The sequence below is a fragment of the Dunckerocampus dactyliophorus genome, chromosome 9 (genome assembly GCF_027744805.1).
Source record: "Dunckerocampus dactyliophorus isolate RoL2022-P2 chromosome 9, RoL_Ddac_1.1, whole genome shotgun sequence".
In the NCBI taxonomy this organism is placed as follows: domain Eukaryota; kingdom Metazoa; phylum Chordata; class Actinopteri; order Syngnathiformes; family Syngnathidae; genus Dunckerocampus; species Dunckerocampus dactyliophorus.
Window position 1 is genome coordinate 22305025 of NC_072827.1, and position 22734 is coordinate 22327758.

Genomic DNA, 22734 nt, shown 5'->3' on the forward strand with positions numbered 1-22734 from the left:
TCCCTCCTTCCTTCCCTCTTTTTGTTTTTGTTTTTTTTCCCCCCTCCACCTCTTCTCCTCTTCCGCCTCAGGGCTTAGATGTATGTTTCCTAGCCATGTTTGTATTCCAGGAAAAGGGAGCCAGGCCCCCACCCCTCCAGCGCGCATGGACTCACAGCGGCTGCCGTAGTCTAACCTGTGTCTTGATGCTTGTTTTTTTTCCCGCCCTCTTTATTTTGTGTCTTGTATCGGTTTAATTTCTTGCCGTTTATTTGATTTTTAAAATGTTAAAATTTTATAAAAAATAAAATTTTTCTAATGCAATTTTTTTGCTTTTATAGAGGTCAGTTTTGAGGCTTTAAGAGAGGAGACAGTGTATGTGTGTGGCTTCAGGCAGACAACGGGTGGTTTTCATGGGATTTTTCTGCATTTTTTTTCTTGTTTGTGTGTGCGTGTGCACAGCGGGCCATGATGCGGTTCTCAGAGTTGGAGCTGAAAGAGAAGGAGGGCGGCGGCGGTGTGTGCGTGTCTCTGTCGACAGCGGGACGAGAGCTGGCGGACATCCAACACAGAGAGCGAGTGCTGGAACACGGCCAGTACGCCACCCGGCTGGGGGAAAGTGAGGGTGAGCATCACATGCACGCACGTACACACACACACACACACACACACACACACACACACAAACACACAACTGAAGCAAGACACCTTTGCAGAAAACGGTAAACATAGTGAAATTTTGCTGCATACTTTGAAGAGGGAAAAAGCAGCATCTGGTGGACAAATATAAAAAATGTCAAATAGAACCCCCACTTTTTGTGAGAGGTATGTTCCAGGGCCACCAGCGAATGGTGAAAAAAAACGCAAGTAATTGATTCACTCACAAAAATGTCTATTTTTGACATATGGCTCTCTCTCCGCCTCCTGTTAGCTTGACGTTGACTTTGCCCTCCAATTTCAGCTCAACATTTGTAATAAAATTATTTGATTAAATCAAGCCTCCCCTTCTCTCCTCAATTGCCATTGTTCACTCGCTACACAATCCAGGTTTAAGGACTAAATATGCCTCACACACTTATTAAACACATTTAAAGTATAAAGTGGATAGGTACTCACCACTAATGAATGGTAATTCACCTTACTGAAATTTTTGAGGCCGGATTGACTGTTGAATCTAGTGCTTCAGTAGGCCAACAAATCTTTGTGTCCACGCTTGTAAACAAAACATTGTCAGTGAAGCATAAAGACATAAACATGTAATAATTGCGGGCTTTCTAACAATAGTGCATGTATGCTGTACATTCTACCTGTATTATCATGTATTTACAAATTATTACTGAAATATGGTGAGTGAGATGTTTGCTGTGTGGGAAAAAATGCTTATTTTTGGACTTTAAAAAAAAATTGACCAAAAATATGCAAATTTGCAGGGCCATGAATGCTGAGTCGAGAGTGTGAGGCCCACTGTATTCCAAAATGAAATGTTAGCGTCAAGGATTGATAAATATGGAAGGAAAAGCATGCTCTAAATGAAGACTCACGGAGGGACACACATATATAAACAATAAGTGTGCTGGTGTGCACTTGCAGCAAATGATGTGGTGAGGGAGACCGGGTTACTCTAAAAAAAGACTCTCGGTGCAGACGCTCTTGCACAAGCTTGGAAGTGTGCTGAGGAGGTGTATTGGGGGGGGGGGGGGGGGGGGGGGGGTATTTTCAAGAAGCCTTTTGTGCTTATCTGCACAGGGAGATGAGGAAGGGTGAGGAGAGTGAAACCGGGGGGGAGCCGCAACAGAGGGAAGGCATGGGGGGGTTAGTTAGCTTGGCGAGGAGCCCAGCTGTGTGTTGGAGCGAGGACGCGGCTGACGTGTGAGCCTAATTATGGCATGGAGAGGGAATCTGGGAGCGGGGGGGTGACAGAGTCACGCTCTATGTGAGAAGGGCGTGGTGCGGTCATGCCGTGGGGGAGGGCAGAGGACAGGGCGGTGGAAGAAGGGGGAGGGAGGTAGCGGCGAAAGCACACAGGATGTTGTCTTCGCAGGAGGAAGTGTCAGCAGCAAACCATCAAGCCGCTGGCTCGGCTTGCATCAGATTAAAAAGTCTTTAGCCCATCAAAGTTTTACTGCCCGTCTTTAAAGCGGAATAAAAGCTGCCTGCTTCTTAACTAGCGTCTTCCCGCTGACGATGCCGGCGCCACCCGTTGTTTCTTCGCTTTCTTTCATCTTCCGTCGTTTAAAGGTGCCATATTATGCTGGTTTTCTCGTCTCGGAGGTCCCACAATAGTGTATTGGAAGCGTGTTGCCCAAAATATTACCTTGATGATGGAATTTAGACAGTCTAAAAGTGCTTTTAGTAAGCCCGACTAAAGGCTGAATTATTCTACTATTCTATTATTCTACTATATTCTACTATTATTCTACTAAGTCACTACGCCAGCCCATGTGACAGCGTCTTTATCCCTTTATAGCTCTTTGGCCACGGGTGAGAGCAATTCTCCACCAAAACAATGGGGGCAGTGTTTTGTGACCTTCCACAACTCTCTTTTCCCTTTGCCGAGGTGTAGCAGTAAACAATAGCGACTGAAGCGGCATCCACATAAAACTTATGTATTTATAGGAGTTACGCATTTTAAAGGCGTTCATATTTACAAACCTTTTCGCTGAGATGCTCCTCGACTTGCTCCATTATTTCTTTTGTTATGGTGGACTTTTTGGTGCCTCCTCAAGAGGGAAAGAAAAGCCGACCAATCACAGCTCTGCGGTCCACATCACGATTGACGCAATGTTATTTTTTGGAGGTGAACGTGCAAAGCCAGCCGTCGTCCCTTACCCTGGTTCTGTGGCGCTGGAGCATAGTTCAGGTTTTAGAACACATCGTTTTGTGTAGGGATGCTCCGATCGATCAGCCACCGATCGGCCAATTAACGCAGAAAAATCACATGATCGGCATATGCCAATGAATGTCTTTCAATGCTGATCACAAAAGCCAATCACCTGTGGCTCGTACTATTACAGTGTGTGGCAATCACTGCATGCAGTGTGGTGTCTTGAGTAGCGTCCTCCTCCCACTTTCCTTCACACTACACAGCCGTGCCAGAGCAAAAACAATCATGTCTGCCGTGTGGAACTTACCTGCCAACACATGCCACAAAACCTTGCGCGGCTAGCACGTTAAAAAGCTTTCATTTAATCCGGCATTTGAGCACTTGACTGAGTGTGGTGAGTTTTCGAAGCTCACTGTGTGATCGTTAGTCAAACGGCAGCTAACACAGCCAAAACACTGGACAACACTCACTCGTATGTGAGTGACAGTCAGAAGGCGAAGCAAATAACCCAAAAAATAAGGTAATTCATTGTACAAGATAACCAGCCTTTGGAAGACACCCGGTTCGCCAACTGCTCTCTCACTTGGAGGGCACATGTGTGTGCTGCCTGGAAGTCCTGCTAGGGCTCCACCAATGTACTCTCACATCCAAAGTCTCCTTAAAGAAGGCACCTCATCGTCCTTAAGTTTCACCGGTGATATATGTTCGGCCGATTTCACTCATAGATGATTGGTATCGGAATCGGCAGCATTGTACCCTGATCGGAGTGTCCCTCGTTTTGCGTGTTTGTAGCTTGAATGCTAACAAGCTCTGTTTGTCCACGCTGTTCTCTGATGGAGTGTCTTTCCAAAAACACAGTTGTGCACTTTGTTCACGTTTTACATACACACTGAACTGTACTTGTCCAACATAATAGATGCGCATACAACGTAACAAACATTAACGCCACTAGCTTAGCTATGTGAGCTACAACACTAACATTACACTTACATTTTAACAGCAACATCATGCTAGGTTAGCCTATTCACTGAAGAAAAACAAAATGATCAAACTTACAGCTCTCATGTCTGTAGCTGACAGAACTTGGGGCTTTATTTTAAGATGTGTCACGAAGCCTGCCTTATTTAATTTTTTATTTTTTTTAACACAAATTTGTCCTAAAGCTGTGAAGTGGTAGGCATATACACGGGGCGGGCTCATCTGACTAGGGCTGGGTCATAGGCGGTATCATGTCCATGAGGAAGGATGTGTTCTTTAATGATGTCATGAAAAGCTGCAACTTCAAAAGTGAGTGTTTGAGAGTCTCGTCTCTCAACGTAAACAATTGAGCGACATGACAGACTTTGGTGCTCATTATCATGCTCTAAAAAGTCCACAGTATGGGACCTCTAATTTGCCTTCGCTGACAAATCCTCCGTCTTTCCATTTGCTGTCCATGCTCAGGTGTTCGGCCTGCGTACCCCAACAACCGAGTCCCAGTCCTCCAGAGGTGCATTGCTCAGAGCCTTGCAGGGTTCAACGAAGGCGCTTGCCACAACTCTGAAGTAGGCCCCCCCACCTTGGCAGTGGCAACGAGGGAGTCCACCGAGGACGAAGCATTCTGTCATGACTTCAGCAGGAAGCGTATGCACGTCCCCGAGGTGGAGCAGGACTCTGAGCAGGAGGATGGAGAGAGGGTGTCCCACCCTCTGAAAAGAGCCAGGATGTCTGCCGGTGAGTCTGGTGTGCCACCCACGTCGTCGTGCTCATTTTTCTTCAAATCTCCCCATGCTTTTTTTTAAATGACTCTTAAAAATCAATTCTGTCGTAAAACTGACATGAATCGGAAAGAAGTCCCCCACGCTCCCCTCCTCTTGCCTTCCCTTCCCTTGCCTCGCCTCGCCGCCCACCCTCTGTCTACCCCCGTCCCGCCGTTCTCTCTGTGCGATAGCCAGCGTTGCCGAGTGTTTAATCCCGTCTTTGAGGCAGAGCGAGGAAGAGAGGACGGCTGTTCTCTCTCTCTCTCTCGCTCTTTTTCCCTCTCGCTCTCGCTCGCTCTCTCTCGCTCTCGCTCTCCCTCCCCCTCCCTCTCTCCCTCCTTTCAACACCATTCCTCTGCGGCGCTTATCCTAACCCCCCATCCCGTTTTTTTCAAAGCTGCTCTTTTCTTCTCTTTTCATCTCCACTCATCTGTTTGGGTCTCCTTCTTTTTATTTTTCTTTCCCAGTACCACACTTGCTCTCCCTCGGCAAAAAGTCAAACACTCGTCCCGTGTGAATATTTTGGCTTTTATTGTCCCATTTTTCTTTGACTTGTCCTTTTTTTGCGTGTCTCCATTGGTAAGAGTTGGACTATGTCTTTTAGGCTGTATTTACACTTGTAGTTCAGTACTCTGCTCTGGACCAAAAATAGAAGAAAAAGATACTTGGTGCGCACTTTGGTGCAGTTCGCTTAACGTTCGCTCGTATTTTGTCATGGAAGCAAAGGATGCGCCATAAAGAACATGTGCAAAACAAAGACTTGGGCAGCTTTTGTGAAATCACAACATTCCAAACCAAAATGCCAGCTGGGTTTATTACTTTGGTTATTTTTATATTTTATTTTTTACCAGCTTAGGTTTGACAAAAAGCTTCTAAAAAACACTTTTAAAGAGCACTGTTGTCACACATACAGAGAGAGAGAGCAGAGCAGAGGGACAGCACTTCCAAGGCATTTTCTTGCATAGTTTGTCATTTCTGCATGATTTTGGCAGTCATTTTAACACTGGCTCGTGTCTTGGGTTCATGTAGTTTCACATTTGAGCTCAAGTGAACCAGGCTGCAACACAGTTCTCTTCCAAGCGGCACTGAGACCTGTCTCTCAAGTGTTCTCGGTTTGCTTCTTTGGTGCACACCAAAGTTCGGATGATCGCACTGGCAGAGCAAACACACCAAACATGGCACGTGTGAACATAGCATTAAGGGGACAGTGGTGGGTCAAATGTTTCCGAACTTTGACATGAAACATTGTTTATTGTCTGTAGATGAGCATGAGCAGACTAGTCCTGATGAAGAGGACGACGAAGTCCGGAAACTCAAAGTCTGCATCGAGCTCAAGGGTCTGCGCCTCAGCAAGCCCACCCAAGGTGGCGCCGCCTCACCTGACCTCCCCTTCATCAAGCAGGAGCTCCCCTGGCCCCAGCCACGGCAGCTCGGGCCGGCCCAGCGTGACGAGCGTGCAGCGGAGCAGAGAGCCGACGTCAACAGGAAGTGGCTGCTCAACGGTGAGTGAGCCAGCAAGCACCACCGCGTCACGCTTTGTGTGTGTTCGTGTGTGTGTCGCTTCGAGTTCAGCCAGGGTAACGGAAAGCTATCTTTGGCTTTCGCTTTCTTGTTGAGCCGTCTGTCTTTAGGGGGATTTCCCAGGAGCCTTTTTTGGGAGCGGGTGGAGGAAATGAGGTAGAGGATACTTCCTTCTGCCAAAGGGGGAAAGGCTGCAGAAATCAGAGACAGGACCTGAGGGATAAAAGCCTAAAAAAAATAAAAAATGCCGGCCCCCCTTGTGATTTTCTTTTCTTTTTTTTTTTATAGCAGCATGCTCCGTGAGAGCGATGAAAGCGCGCACGAGGAAAAGTGGCTGGTGGAGATATGCGTGGGCAGGTGTAGTGTGACTAATGTGTGATCATTTTTTTTCCCCACTCCCCTGAAGACCGGTCGCAGGGAAAGGCAAGCGAGTGTGCACGTGTGTGTCGAAGGGAGGGGGGGCCCTGACTTATTAAAACCATGCGCTCCCTTCTTCGTGTGCCCAGACTGAAGCGCAGGGACGAGCAGGCGAGGAGGAAAATAAAAGAGCAGGAGGGAGATGAAAGAAAGTGAATAAATCAGAGAAGATTTGGGTTTTATGTTCCCGGCAGAAACCACAGGCCTTGATTGGCCACTGATTTTCTTTTCATTATTTATTTATTTATTTCCCCCTTTGCTTTCACCTTTTCAGATAACGTCACCCTGGCAACATCCCTGCGACGATTTTTTCCCCCCATTCACTGATAAGCTTGCGTCTGTCAGGCAGTCTGCAGTTTGTCCTTTGTTCTGCAGCGTGCTTTTTATGTAGACAAAAGTATTGACACATACCTCTTCAATGAATCAACTACTAGTAATTCATCAGGAGTTGACTAGTTCTGCCTCCATCCTAACGGTATCCTATTATATTATTTTTAAACAATTTACATAAGTCTCAGAGGTTCCACAATAGTGTATTGGAAATGTGTTGGCCGAAATGGGAACACGCCTATCGCTAGCTTTAATGCTAATGAGCTGTGTTTGTCCGCGCCTGCCTGACAGTGTGAGTCTCCAAGAAGTGCTATTGTGTACTTTATCCACTTTTTACATATACACTGTAACTCTGCGCTTATCCAACGTAATAGAAGCCATATATCACACACAACAATGTAACAGAAAGGAGTGGGACAGAAAACAGGAAACGTTAGCAACGCTAGCATAGCGACGTGAGCTACAGTGCTAACATTACACTTATATTTTAATAGCAACATCATGCTAGGTTAACCTTTTTGCTGAAGATAAACTAAATTATCAAACTTATCAAGATCCAAATGAGCCCACATTTGTAGCTGACAGGTCGTTGGTAGAGCTTTATTTTAATATGTGTAGCGAAGCCTGCTTTTTAAACAAAACTGACGGCGGTTCGATCGGGCGTGGGCTTATCGAGCTGGTGTCGGGTCAGATGTGGTATCATATTCATGAAGGAGGAGGTTTTGACTTTCATGACGTCATGAAAAGCCACAAAACTTCAAAAACGAGTTTTTAAACACTATCAAAATGCAGCAAACAAGTCAGGGTGATGATAGATTTGTCTCACAGTTGGTGTTCATAAACAGGCTCTCGGGACACATATTACTGTCATTAAAAAGTCACTTATGCATCATGGGGGGCGTTTAGTTTGTCATCTTAGCAAGTCATTGTGGACTGTTCAGTGCCAAAATACTTCGGGGAAGTCCCTTTTCTCTTCCCACTGCACAAAGCTATGTCCATAAAATGCATGCTTTGATTAATTTGGGATGGAAGAACTTGACTGAGCCATGCTTTTGCTCTGGTTCAACTTTGGAAACCTGACCTCCCAAATGGGTGAAAAATTATAGTCTTCTCAGAGGAGTGGAAGCTGTTACAGCTTCGAAGGGGAGGAACTCCATATTTCCTTCCATTTTTACTTGAGTGCCTTTTTTTTTTTTGTAAACGATAAGGTTTATCTGTTTATGCAAAGCACGTTCATATTTGGTCCTAACTATTTTTGGTGTCAGTTACAAGAAGTTTTGCATCAGATTGTGTGAGATTAAAACAAGATTTCTCGTTCAGAAAACAAATGTCTACGCCTGAAACGATAATAAATAAATTAATGAGTCATACAATAAGTAAAAATGAAATTGATCATTTTGCTGACCTCGATATATTGCCTTGTGCATGTGTGTCCGTTTTCCTCGTCTCCCGCCTCCAAACAGGCAGGTAGAGAGTTCACTGTGCATTGGTTTGAGCACCTTGGCGTATTTCTTCCATGGAACAATGGCATGAACAGAGCGAGCCCTTTTGTCGGTCACAGTCTCTGTCTCGGTGGGTGGAAGCGGGGATGGTAGCATACACACAGAGTGCAGAAGCGTGTAACATAGTAGATATATTGTTATATATTTTTAATACTATTTCATTGTACTTTTAAGAAAAGTAATGTTAAAATCTCGTCTCGTCTTGTCTCGCTCTCGTAGACCCAATCTTGTGTATTGTCTCGTGACACCCCTACAATATACTGTATGCTGGGATATTTGTATGGTTAATTTTTTAGTAAAAGCTCACTTCCTCCCTCCCATATGTTGGTGGTGGTGATAGCCAGTCTTCATGAATGCAAAGTTGGACCATGATGCTATTAAGCTGCAGCAATGTGAGGCCTGTGTGACAGTACTTGTCTCTGCAGTCACATGAATAGGGGTTTGCAGCAGTAGCCACCTTGTTTGGTTCACTTCGGGGGCCGAGGGCGTCCTATTAATTGCAGGAGGCCTTTGATGGCATGAAGCCATAGAATTCCACGTTGCTCCCCTCACTGGGCCATAGCCAAGCCATATGATTTAATGCCGTGTTTATTCTGAAGATTGTACTCAGACACAAATCAAACCACGAGTCTCATGTGGAATGCTTCGCGATGATCCTCGAGCGGAAACGTATTTCCATTAAGCTCTTGAATACTGTTTTGACCTTGCGGTTTTCAAGGGTTTTTAGCCCAGCAAAACGGCGTTTGTTTCGAGACGACGCGCCTCTGCATTCTTGCTGCAGTGCGTGCGTCTCTATAGGCGGACGTGTTTACGTGAGCCAGTATTTTCTTCCTGATGGAGCAGGCGTGCGGCGCTCCCAGACAAGCTCTCTGCGCTCATTAATAAACCAACAGAGGGGTGAGAGATGGCCTTGCAATACCTTCCCTGCCGTGTTTCCACACACACTCACCCTCCCTCCTCTCTCTTCCTTTCTACCCTCTCCCACAGGAGTTGCTACGCCTCCCCTTCACCCCGGCGACCAGCTGAAGGACAGAACGCACCCGCTGGGCCCCTTCTCAGGTGACCGTGGCCTCAAGGAGCCTCGGCGCGGCCCTCCCTCTCCGGGCGCCGAGCCCACGCTGGGAGGTGCCCCTCCCCTCAAGCTGCGTCGTCATAGCGATGCGGACAAGCCCAAGGGCAAGCGGCCGTGCAAGACCAAACACACCAGCCAGCGGGAGCGGGAGAAGAGGAAAGAGGGCGCCCCCAGCAGCCCCGGCCAGCGCTTTCCGGCTGATCTGGGAGCAGCTGAGGACGACAGGGTGAGTGTTGGCGGTGTCTCCCATTGTGCAGCTGGGAGAGGAAGGAAACATGTTTAGAGGGCGACTGGAGCTTTAACCCCACCCCTCCGGCCTTTCAGGGCTCATCTCGGCGCCTAATTGTCAAGCGCGCCTCGTTGTGGCGCGTCGACGTGTGCAAAGGGTGCGTGTCGGTGAGCATTCCTGACATAACAACAAAACCCCAGAGCAATTATACAACGCTGCTGAACACAAGACTGCGCACACTCCCCCCCACCCTCACTCCCTCTCTTGCTTGCTTGCGCGGTGAGGAATGTGGCAGCCATGGTCGAGTGTGTGAAGTTCAAAAGACGGGGTAGGAAAAAAAAAAGCATGGGGGGAAAAAAGGCTAGTTGTTTTCCGCCCGCGCCGCTCTTCTCCCCTGCTCCTCCTCAGCCTGACAGCTGCTTCGACATGGAATTCCACAGAGAGGGCACACACACACACACACACACACACACACACACGCAGGCAACTGCCTCTCCCGCCTGGCGCTCGCAGGCCTGTTGGTTTAGTGGTTCGAGGAGAAGTGGCGTGCCAGTCCCTGCAGCGTTTTTTTCTCCTTTTTTGCGGCTCAAGCAGTCGTTGTGTAGGCGCCGCCTGCGTGCGTGTGCACGTGCAACACATCCCGTGTCATCTTGACATAAAAATAACACAGATGTTGCACATTAAGGGGCCTTGTTGACAAAAAACAAAAGCGCCATTGTGCGAATATGTGTGGCCAAGCAGGTAATGAACACACTTTGCCGTATGAAATGTACCTTTCATGTGTGTGCGTGCGCGCGCGCACACGCACATGTGTGTGCACCTGCATGTGTGTGCCCTTGAATTTCCGTCTGCTATATGGCTGCTTTAACGCTCTTCCCCTCTCTCTCTTTCTCTTTCCACAGCTGAGTGAGCAGCGAGAGGCTCAGAGGAAGCGAGCTGCCTCTCCTAATCATTATCCCTGCTCTCCAGTCAAGCCCTGCTCCCCCGCCGCGCTCTGCCCGCCCCCGCCGCAGCCCCAGACGAACGGCAGAGTGGGCGGCGTCCCACCAGAGGTCACCGGGCCGCACCGGACGCCCGCCGTCATTGCCGTTGACACCACCCCGGCAGTGCGACCCATCCCGCCCGAGGCTCGCCGGCTTATCGTGAACAAGAACGCGGGCGAGACGCTCCTCCAGAGAGCGGCACGTCTGGGCTACGAGGTAATAAGGCGGGGGCCCCACCAAAACCACCCCCTCCCTCGCTTTCGCTCTCGGCACATTTTACACTTCGCCTCGTTTGGCATCTCCACTTCCTCTCCTCTTAAATTGAGCTCATTTTCTCGCCCCGCTTTGTTCCCGTCTGCTACGCGGCTCCACGCCTATTTTCAAAATTGTCTCTCCTCTCTCGCATCCTCTTCCTCTCTTCATCCCTCTTTGTATCTTCCATTTATTTCGCTTGTGCTTTCTTCTTGCCATTTTTTTCCCCCATCTCCCCACCACCACCACCACCACCACCATCCCCCTCCTCGCTCTCTCACTCAGGTTTCCGCTCTTTCCCTCCCCCTTCTTTCCTCTCGGCACTCTTTCTCTTCCTCTCTTTGTGACTCAGATTGTCGTTGGCACCCCGCGAGCGCACACACACACACACACACACACACACGCTAAACCACCCCCCCCCACCTCATCCTCCTCTCTCGCCTCGCTCCGCTCTCACATCTCATTAATTTTCCGTGAGGCGAAGTGTGACACACACACACATGCACACACATTTGTGCACACGCTCACGCACAGACAGCATGGGGGATCGGCGGAATCATTACACGGAGAAGAGCGGAGACGCTCGCTGCCTCTCTTTCTCTCTTGTGCATCCGGACTTCTTTTCTTCAGTGCCGCTGCCAGACATTCACAACACAACACATTACAAAAAGCTCCCCTCACCCCCCCAACGTTTTAGGTAGACCGGTTTTCCCCACCTAGGAGCGCGGTGCCGTCGCCAGGTATTGCTTTAACGCGAAGGCGCCCTCATCTGCTTTGGCAGATTTTTGCCAGGGTCGTAACATAAATTCCAACAGTTTAGACAAAGAAGAAGAACTCTTCGAAACGCCACACTTGAGCTGTTAGTTCCCTCTGGTTGACAGATAGCAAAGTACGATTTCGCGGGTCTACGCAAAATTGTGCTAAAATGCAAGTGAGGTCTGGTCAATGGCGGACAGTCAATACGTTTCCATGCACTGAATTAGTCTGATTACTGGGATAATTTGGTTTCTCCAGTTTTCACACCTTAGCATGACGTTGCTGTTTATATGCACTATCTCCACTATGATTATTGGCCGTGCGCTGTGTGCTTCCCACAGCTCTAGATGGCGCTTATGCTACTTACAGCAGGGGTAAAAGTTTGGCTTTTCTGGTTGACCTGTTACATCACATATAAACATCTAAGCATATAAGCATCTCAACCAGTGTTGCCAGACTCTTAGAAGCGACTTTGGACATGTGTTTTGTAAAGTCGCTTGCAAATTCTCAAGTCGCCTGTTGTTTTGGTCTTGTTTTCAGAGAGCTAGTCTCGCAAGACCTGGCAATCGTGTCTCGGCGGCAAATGTGCTATCGATTATGTCTCCGCTGACGTGATTAAGCAAAATATTACCTGCCAGACACAACTGTGTCCCTCTGTTCAATTTATGATGAGCACCTTGACTTGGATGGCGAGCAGTTTGCACAGAACCAATCCAGGTTGTCTCAGGGTGATGGATACTTTTTTACATTGCAAAATACGACCGTTGGGCTTCCTCCACTCTTATGTACTGTATTTTTTCTTTAATAGCCACTAACAGTAGACATACTTGTTTTTCTTCATATACACGAGAAACCCGACAATAATTTAGATCATAGCTAATGTGTCTATCGAACATGGACACATATTAGCGTAAACAGCTACAGGAAACAACCACTGAACATGGACACGTATAAGCTTGAACCGCTGCTAGCAACGCGCATACAGCGAACATTTAGCAATTTCTACACAATCGTGACCCACGAGGCCACAATTGATTCCGGTTGACATCCTGCCGTGGAGACTGACGTGTGCGCAAAACGCCGGCAACGCTCCAGTAGTACATACATGCAAGAGGGAGAACTAGTTTCCAATCGAATAATCTATGTATGTTCATCTGACTTTTAAAAAGCCAAACACAAACACGATCATGTTTACATGTGAGTTTAAAAGCTAGCTTTATGCCAGTTCATGCACTATATGTATTTTTTGTACATGTAAGCGTACTGCTACTGTACTACTTTTCTTCACCTTACAATTGTGTTGCATTTCGATTGATACAGGTTGCGAAGGGTACCAAATAATAGTGAAGTACTTTATATGTTACTTAGGACCTTGGTGTTGAAAGTGCAGCCCATGGCCAATTTTTGTCCCGCAGCTTGTTTTTCATTGGCCTTTGGGAATGATAATGATTAGATATTACACTGATTTGCTTTGTCTCCTGTAACACACAGCTAAGAGGTTATTGTTTGTTCAGATGTCTTAGCATATTGACCTACATTGGATCGCCTTTGGCATCTTTAATGTACAAATTACAGTATATCAAAGTGGCCCCCGACATCCTATTATTTTTATGTATGCAGCCCTCTGTGGAAAGTTTGGTCACCCCTGACTTACGATAAACCCAGGGGTGTCCTAATATTATAATATAATATACAGTGGTGTGAAAAAGTGTTTGCCCCCTTCCTGATTTTTTTTTTCATTTTTTTGCACATTTGTCACACTTATATTTTTCAGATCATCAAACAAATTTAAATATTGGTCAATGACCATATAGGTTGAATATTTTTTCTCCCTTTAATAACAAAATGTTTCATTTAAAAACTTCATTTTGTGTTCAGTTGTGTTGTCATTGGCTAATATTTACATTTGTTTGATCTGAAACATTTAAGTGTGACAAACTTGCAACAAAAAAATTAGGAAAGGGGCAAACACTTTTACACAGCACTGTATATAGTTAGTATAAAAATGATGTAAATCCAGTTAATCCTTTCCAAACACCCCAAAATGTTAGCAAGCAAGACACTTTGTATAGAATAATGATAGTTTTACATGTTAAACAAGTAAAATAATAATAATTTATGAACAGAATGAAACTTGTTGATGCAGACTTTCTGTACATCCTGGTGAGATTGAATTAAATAGTCTTTCTCACCTTCTTTATCAAAGTGCTGGCATTCCCAACTTTCTTAGGCCTTTGTTTAGCAGTCAAGGAATTGTACGCAAACACAGACAAAAAAAATTTAATCATATGAAAACTGGGCTGAAGGAGGAGCTCGGAATGCTGCAGTCCAATGAAAAAGAAATTTTCATCCTTTTCCGAGGATCTACCTAACAGGAATGATCCGGGTTAACCCTTCCAAACCGTGCCTATCTGAACCCAAACTTGAGTTCAGTTTGATTCTCAGAACACTCATGCGAAGGTGCCTCAATTAGGGTCGTGGGGGTAAGCTGGAGCCGATCCCACGCAGGGTACACCCTGGACGACCCTGGACTGGTTGCCAGCCAATCGCAGCAGGGCACACATAGACAAACAACCATTTACGGTATAGTCTCCATTGAACCTAACATGCATGTTTGTGGAATGTGGGAGGAGAACATGGAACGTGCAAACTCCACACAAAGATGCCCAAGTGGACATTCGAACCCAGGTCTTCCCGATCTCCTGACTGTGTGGCCAACATGCAAACCACTCAGCCATGGTGCGGCCCCATGCGAAGGTGCCTTCCTTTCTAATTAAAGCCGGCGACCCTTTGTCTCCCCTTCCACCACCTCCTGCTCTGTCGTCCTTTTGTGCCGCTCTCCTCTCGACAGATTCTTCCAAATTGATTTATTGATCCGTGTAGTTTAATGCCTTGTCAGCTGCCTTGCGTGTCCTCTCACTAGCTAACTCGCTCACCCCGCTCGCGGACTTTCCAAGTGTACTCTCACGTGTGTAATATCTTTAATCACCAGCAGAGGCATCGTCACCAAACTGTAAATAGGTGTGTTTTGTGTGCATCCTGCGTTTGCTCATTAAGCGCTTGCTTTATGGTCGTTTGTTACACACACACACTCAGACGCCACATTTATGATGATTAGGAAGTGTGTGCGTCATGATGTGTGTGTGTGTGCGTGCGTGCGTGCGTGTGTGTGTGTGTTTGTGTGTGTGTGTGCGTGCGTGTGAGTGAGTCAGAGCCGGGCGGCGAGAGTGTGAATGAGAGGTAAGCGCTGGGAGTATAATCGCGTTCTAATGGCCCTCTAATGTGCCGTGGTGACTGTGGTTAGCGGCGGCGGCGGTAGCAGCGGAGGCTGTTCTTCCTTCCTTCCTTCCTCACTCGCGCACAAACACGGGGCGGCGGCGACGGGGGGCGGGGCGGGGGCGCAGTCAGCCATGCTGGAGAGAAGCTGGCTCGTCTCTGTGATTTATGTGTCTCTCTCAAACGTTTTATTCCCCTCCCGCATCTTTCTCTTTTTTTGTTCTACCTCCCTCCCTTCCAACCCACCTTTAGCATCCCTCCCCCCTTCCTACATGCCGAGAGGGGGGAGGAGAAACCCTGAGACTACACAAACAAGTCACTGGCCGCTGCGCAAACAACACCCCCGCCTTCCCCTCCCGTTCATTCTTTCGCTGCCTCCCTCTCAGGAAGCTCGTTTCTCACTGCCTGCGTGTGATAAGCCTGGGGCAGACCCCTGGGGCTCCCACACACACACGCACGCATGTACGCACGCACGCACACACTAATATATGCATCCTGCGTGCGCGCGCACACACACGCGCGCGCGCGCACGAACGCATGAGCATACAAGCCTGTAGATGCACAGCGCTTGTTGTCCCGTACTGGTGTTTTAGTGCCGCAAGCTCTGGGCTTATCGCACACAGCCAGCGAGATAGGAGGGCCTCGGAGACACAGTGACACACACGCACATGCACCCAAGTCACATGCTGATTAGTGCGACACACACACACACACATTTATATATATATATATATATATATATATATATATATATATATTCACACACATGCATACAGAGTGGCGCCAGTTATGACCTAATAAGCGCGCGTACAGTCACGCCAGCATGCATAGGCAGACACACTTGCTGCTATTGCACACCCACACAGACCTGCACATGCAAATTTCTAATCATCTTAAGCACCGTGTGCACACACCCATTGACGAGTCGTACTCACACACACGCACACAAACACACTAGCATAAAGCCTGTAGATGCACAACTCTTGTTGTACCATACTGGTGTTTTTGTGCCGCGAGCTCCGGACTCCTCACACACACACACCACGAGAAAGGAGGGCCTGGGAGACAATAACACAAGCGCACACGCACACACGCGCGCGCGCACACACACACACACAAGTCACATCCTGATTAGTGTGGCGCGCGCACACACATACACACAGTGGCGCCTGTTATGACCTAGTAAGCGCACATGCAGTCACGCCGGCATGCATAGGCAGCACACACGCTTGCTGATATCGCTCACCCACACAGACCTGCACATGCAAATTCCTAATCATCTTAAGCACAGCGCGCGCACACACACACACACACACACACAATTTAAGACACGCGCTCCCGGTGCCCGGACGACACCGCGCATATATTCATGTTCGTTTAGTTCGCCGCTCCGTGCCTGCGCACATGAAAGCCCACTCGCTCTCGTCTTCCCTCCCTCTCTTCCCTTTTTATTCTCTCTCTTCGCTCTCCCCCCTCGTCTGCCTCGCTCGCGGAGCATTTGAAATGCTAATGAGGAGAGATGCTGCGGATGTCTTCATCCGTCTCCTCAACCAACCAGTCAACCTTCCTCCACCGCTATCGCCGCCCGTGCCGGGTGCTCCAGTCCCCCCTTTTTTGGTTATGCCCATTGAAAGGCGGGATATAAAGGTGCAATCTGTCATTTATTCTCCTCACATAAATCATGTCTGATTTCCCCCTCCCTCCTCAGCCCAGGCGTAGGAGCAGCCCGAAAAGTGTGAGAGAAAGTGCATAGCATTTTAAGTACCCGCTGCATTTATAATTGGGAAAACTGCTGTGATTTGGATTGTTTGCTTTGAGGAGATAAATAGACTTTGCTTCCAGAGTTGTTGACTTTGGACTACAGTGAACTTTGACACACAAATGTTAGAAAGCATCTTGAGCCTGAGCCACCTTTTACATAGTCTGGAAAAGCCATTGTTTTTCCGCCTTTGCGCAATGTCGCTGTTACATGTGAACGGTACCGAAACAGACTGGGACAAAGTTGCGGGATGACGTTTGCTTGTAAGGGAAAGTCAAGCCTCGGATTTGGCGGCTTCGGATTAAGTACCAGAGTCAGGTGGCAGAGACGGCCTGTTGTTGTTCTGTATCAACAAAAACAACACAGAAGGGGAGGACGATGTTAACCCTGGGATTTTTTGTTTTCTGAGGTACTATAGGGCACTATCCACACAGGAACGCACCTAGGGTTTTTTGGGGGGTTTTTTTGGTCGCATCCACACTGTGTCGGATAGGTAAGTAGTCACATCCACATGGGAAAGGATCACTGGGTGAAAACGATGTAATACATAAGGCACATCTACATGTGGCGTTCTGAACTGACATAACCACTCATCCGCATACAGTCCTTCGTCTTCCACTTCCACCGACTTGTCTCAACTAATGACAAAGAGAACTTATGTCTGTGAGTCACTTTGGAGTATAAGACAAAAAAAGGAGAATGTCAACTAACACATATGTTGTTTTTTCGGAAGCAGTACACAACCAGTCACTTCCGGTCATGTGACGGCGACGGGGCGGCGGCCTTCTCAGAAAGTAGTGTTTTGCTTGTCCACCATGGCAGCAAAAAAGCGGTGTTGTCAAATTTGGAAGCCGGAATAGTCTGTAAGCCGTCAAAAAATACCCTTTCAGGGTACCGAGAATGTTGTTGCTGTGTGGATGAAACGATAAAATACAGTTCCGACTAGGGATGCTCCGACGGATCGGCCACTGATCGGCCGATTTATGGGGGGGGGGAAAAACAACAACAACACATCGTCATATGCCGATAAATGCCTTTCAAAGCTGATCACAAAAAACAATCAGCGTGCGGTGGCAACACAATTATTTATGTCACGACAACACAAACATGAAGGGTTCCCAACAAATTTATTGAGCTGACAAGAAACGCACTTTGTCCCGTATTGCAGCGAGAATCAACACTAGTCTGTAAAACCTCAATGCTTTCTCTTTGACAGCTTGCCACAGGCTACTCCAATCGATGCCAGTGTGTTTGATCACTCCCTTGGCAAACCTATAGGTGCGACTTCTCTTGCGGCTTTCTTTACACGCTTTGTCTAGCTGTCAATGGCCACAGTTAACTAGCTAGCTAGCTAAGCGTCTTTGGACTCCAAATGTAACTTTTTACCACAGTGACATTTTGTTGGTAAAACAAGCGAGCAATGCGTTTTTGTCCCACGGTGAAGTGGATATTACGTCCGTCGGGTACGTACTCATTTTTTCAAGTGTTACGAATTATGTATTGTCCGCCAAACATTATTTGTGTGTTGTTGTTTAATCCACATTACCTATTTGCCAGGGGCTCTTGGAAGTGTCTAACGGCGGCTCTGGCCAATAGCACTCATCATAAATAAATTGAAAAATGTACAGTTAATCCATGTGATCGGTATTGGCTGATCTCACTCATGGAATCGGCATCATAAAACCCTGATCGGCGCATACCTAGTTTCGACCTGAAAGGTTTGCTGTGTGGACAGGCCCTTAGAGGCGGGAGGGTGTTTGTGTGTAAGGGAATGTCGGTGCTTTGGTGTGAAGTTTAACACCCGTCACTTCTCCCGCACTGTTGAAAAGCAGTTGTTGCTAGCCCCTTTCACACAGCGTAAAAATGCTTTTTTCCCCATATCGCTGGTCAGTGTGAGAAGCACCACCGTGGAATAGTGCTTGACCTCGACCTTTTCCTGTCTTCTTGGGTAGTATCAGAGTCGTAACAGATGCAGTCTGTTGCTGTTATGTATAAATGGCACCAATACAGAACTCGGGGACAAAGTTGACCCAGCGATTTTTTCCCACCTTCTGAGGTGTATCAAAGGTAGGATGGCATTTGTGTATAAGAGCATGCTGGGGCCGTAGTGTGAAGTCAACACCTGCCACTCACTTCTCCAAAGCAGGTGTCGCTAGCCCCTTTCACACAGCCTATTAAAGTGTTGTTCCATGTTGCTGATCAGTGTGGAATACACTGACACGGAATGGGGGCTTGAAATTCATCCTCAAAATTGCTGGTTTCTGAGTTAGTATCGGATACATATTCTTCTGACTGGACAGTGGTGAAGTTTGTGACACTCACGTCACCTGCTGTTATGTTGAAAGCAATTGTTGCTAGCCCCATTCACACAGCCAGTTAGAGCTGGGAATGTTGTGCCTTTTCCGCATGTTTTTGGTCATTTGTGAAAAGAACCAATACAAAAAAGGGGAGTCAAAATTTGTTCTCTTATTGGCTGGCTTCATACTTAGTATGAGAGGTGGAACAGGTGGGATGGCCGCTCTGTAAAAGTGTATTGGGCAATGCTAGGGCCAGCATGCAAAGTTTGATGTGTGGCATTTACTGCTCCCACCCTGTTGTGTTGAAAGCAATTGTTCCTCCCCGGCAAGTATTTTGTGCGTCACATCAGACACTGGCGCCGATGTTCTCTGACTGCGGGATGCCGTGTCGCTATGTGAAAGCGCAGCACAGTTGCTACAATAATCCTTCGCTGAATTCTGTATAGAAGGCAAAGGTGGATAAATGTTGGCATCACCGTTATGGATTTTATGCCGTAGTTTTGTGTTTTATTTTATTACAAAACTATAGACATTTCATTTACACAATGCTTTTAACTGCAAATTGACCAGTGATGATGTTTCAGACGATTGTTTTCTCAAATTGTGTTTCAGAGCCTGAAAATGTGAACATAAGGAGACAAGATTTTGAATAACATTGTAAACATTGAAAACGGAATAAATGGCCAACTGCTGGCCTGGCATGCATAATCCCACGAATTTCCAAAGGTCTGTGTTTAAATTGGTGTCTAACTTGTGTGAGGAAAAACTGTAAACTATTAAAGAGATGGAAAACATATTAGCTTTTGCATAATAGTCCAATGAGGTTCATTTGCTCTAACATTCATACATTCTAAACAGGACATCCGAACATGCCGTAGCCCACAAACTTTCCGTAGTAAGAACACTCTATGACAGAACAGGCATCGTTACAGATGAACAAGACCAACGATGGGAGGACAGATACATTTACAATACACTAAAACAGTGTCAATACCCAAAATGGGCAATACACAAAGGAAAACAACAGGTCAGAGAGAAAGAAAAAAAAAAGCCAAATAAAACCAAAACAGATAAAAAGAACAGAGCCATGGTGACACCACTATACATCAGGGGCATCACAGAGAAAGTGCAGGCAGCAATGAGAAAACACAGTATAAACACATCAGTAAAACCACATAAAACACTCAACAATTACAAGTGCATCCAAAGGATAAAATAGAGCCGGAAAAAAATGTAATGTCATATATGAAATATCTTGCATGTCTTGCAATAAAACATACATTGGGGAAACAGGGAGGGAATTTAACACAAGGAAACATAGGACAAAATGTAAAAACAGTGAGGGTGTGGACTCAAGCAAACAAACACAAAGCAGAGCAACAACAACTCAAATCTTCCATTTTGGACCATTTCAAAAGAAAAAAAACACATTATGGATTGGAATAGAGCAAACATCATTGGACAGAGGACAACAAACACCGCCGCTGGATCAAAGAGGCAATTGAAATACGAAAACGTCTCCATAGAGAGGGGGCCTTTGCACTCTCTCACACCTGGAATGTGGTCCTAAAGAAGTTGGACGGTGGATGGCGCTGTTCCCCGCCTTCACTGACAGAAAGACAGCGAAAAAATCCGTATAAATCAGATGACATGGCACGTTACAGGAACATCACGTGACCACAGTCGAAAATTTCAGGTACGAAAAAATGAGCGAGCTCTGGTCTATAAAAAGGGCTGTTTAGAATATTAGCTTTGTCGTCCGAACTGTGACCGCTCAACTTATTTTTTTATACAAACCAAATATTAGCTCATCTCGGCCATCTGCCATATATTTTAGTCACATTCACTTTTAAAGGGATAGTTCGAATTTTTCGACATGAAGTTGTATGACATCCCCATCAGCACTGTAGCACATCAACGGTGACTTTACCCAACCACCCCCAACCCCCAACTGGTCCCACAAATCCAGAGAAGCCAAACTCTTTACTTACAGTATATGACCCATCAACTAAGCGGAACTACGTTCCTCGTCACGAATATCCGTCCAGAACTGGACTCGTGGACCAAGTGGGGGGGTAAGTGACTGTTGATGTACTACACTGCTGATGGGGATCTCATACAACTTCATGTCAAAAAATCCAAACTATCCCTTTTCAAGTGGAGACATTTCATACTTTACTGGCGGGCTTGAATGCTGCGGCATTAGCTGCTGCAGTAAAGTGAAGGAAGGTTTTTGCGGAGGTGGTAACAGATGACAGTCCCTTGAATTAATGAGCTTTGCGCAGGCCTCCTCGTTAGGATTGTTAGCCGCTAGCTTGCTGTCTAATCGGGCTGTGCAACTATTGCATTAACAAGATGCAAACAAGATCAGGCTTGTTTTCCCTATTCAGTTTATTATATTTAGATACTTTTAAGAAGGGGTAGGTATTTATTGGGATTCTATATTACACACACGGGAGAAGTGATTATCCTTTTGTGTGTTTTTTAGTATCTTTAAAAAAGCCACACTTGTCCGAGCGTGTCCCTCAGACTGGTGCACAGCGATAGCCACTCGAGCGGCGCATCGGCGCACGGGCTTATATGTGCTGCGCTTAAGCGGGTAAACTGGGGCCGCGCCGCAAGGGGTTAAATGTCTGAGTGATGCATTGATTGCAGGCGAGCGCGGGGAAGCATTTTAGAGAGGGAGATTAGAGGACGGGGGGAGGAGGGGTGCGTGCGTGTGTGTGCGCAGTGTCTCATTATACTGTGGAGATGTGTGTGTGTGTGTGTGTGTGTGTGTGTGGGTGCGTGCGTGCGTGCGTGCGCCTGCGCCTATCTGGCGGGAAGCCGGGGCTCTCGTGCTAAGCTCCTCGCTCTCTCCCAGCGATATTAAACACGGCTCCGGAGGTTTAGCGCTACACCTCCTCCACAGCCACACACAACACACCGTCATCAACGGCACGTAAATACACACACGCGTGCCCAAGCTGCATATCAACGCAGCAGTCGTCAGTCTTACACATACACAAGTGGAATCCCCCAGAGGGGAGGCTTCGGCACAGCGCTCATGAATCTCTTTCCAGCAGGCAAACGGGAGTTCTGGCAACGAGCAAAAACCAGTTGGCCCATCACATTTCAGTCCCCGACCCCCCCAAAACCCCCGCCCCACTCATATTCACACACTTGTTCTTGTCTTCTTGCACGCACTTGTTCACTTCTTTTCCTGGTATCTCCCTCCCTTTCCTTTCCTTTTTGCTTGGCCCAGGTCGTCCTCTAAATCACTCTTATCGCCCCACTCACTCGCACACGCACACACACATATTTTGGGCTGCCACCCACGACAAGCGCCCACCCTTTCATCTCTTGTTATTGTCAGCTGCGGCCCAGCGGACGGCCCCGGCAGATCTCATCCGCAGACTCATTAATCTGTCATCTGTCGGGGTGTTGCCTTCGCTGCCGCGGCCCTCCTTCCGCTCGCTCTTTTCCCCCCGCCGCGGCTCATCCCGCCAGTCTGCTGCCCCCCCCCTCCTTCCACACACATCCCTCCTCCTTCCTCTTCCTCCGTCCTTTTTCGTGAAAATGGCGAGAGAGCGAGATAAACACTTGGAGCAGCTGGAGGGCGAGAATTAGCATAGAAATGGAAGTTTGGAGTCAGGTTCAGAGGAGGGAGGTCTCAGCGGTGGGCTGTTAGGGGGACGCTGCCTTGGTGTGTTAGTGTTTTTACGTTCATGCACACACACACGCACACTTCATATATGTTACACTTGGATTTTAAGGAGGTTCTAAATAGAGCTTCAAAATGCAAAAAAGAAGAAATGA

The 22734-nt window shown here is 47.1% G+C and overlaps 1 protein-coding gene across 2 annotated transcripts in view; it reads left to right on the forward strand.

Annotated features, from left to right (window-relative positions):
* The window catches only part of bcor (BCL6 corepressor), a 52540-nt gene that overhangs the window by 20580 nt on the left and 9226 nt on the right, over positions 1 to 22734 (forward strand). For both annotated transcript variants that reach the window (XM_054786648.1, XM_054786649.1), the window contains 5 exons: positions 442 to 604; positions 4247 to 4516; positions 5805 to 6044; positions 9300 to 9610; positions 10516 to 10812. In XM_054786648.1, coding sequence (XP_054642623.1) covers positions 442 to 604; positions 4247 to 4516; positions 5805 to 6044; positions 9300 to 9610; positions 10516 to 10812 — 1281 coding nt within the window. The remainder of the gene's footprint in view (positions 1 to 441; positions 605 to 4246; positions 4517 to 5804; positions 6045 to 9299; positions 9611 to 10515; positions 10813 to 22734) is intronic.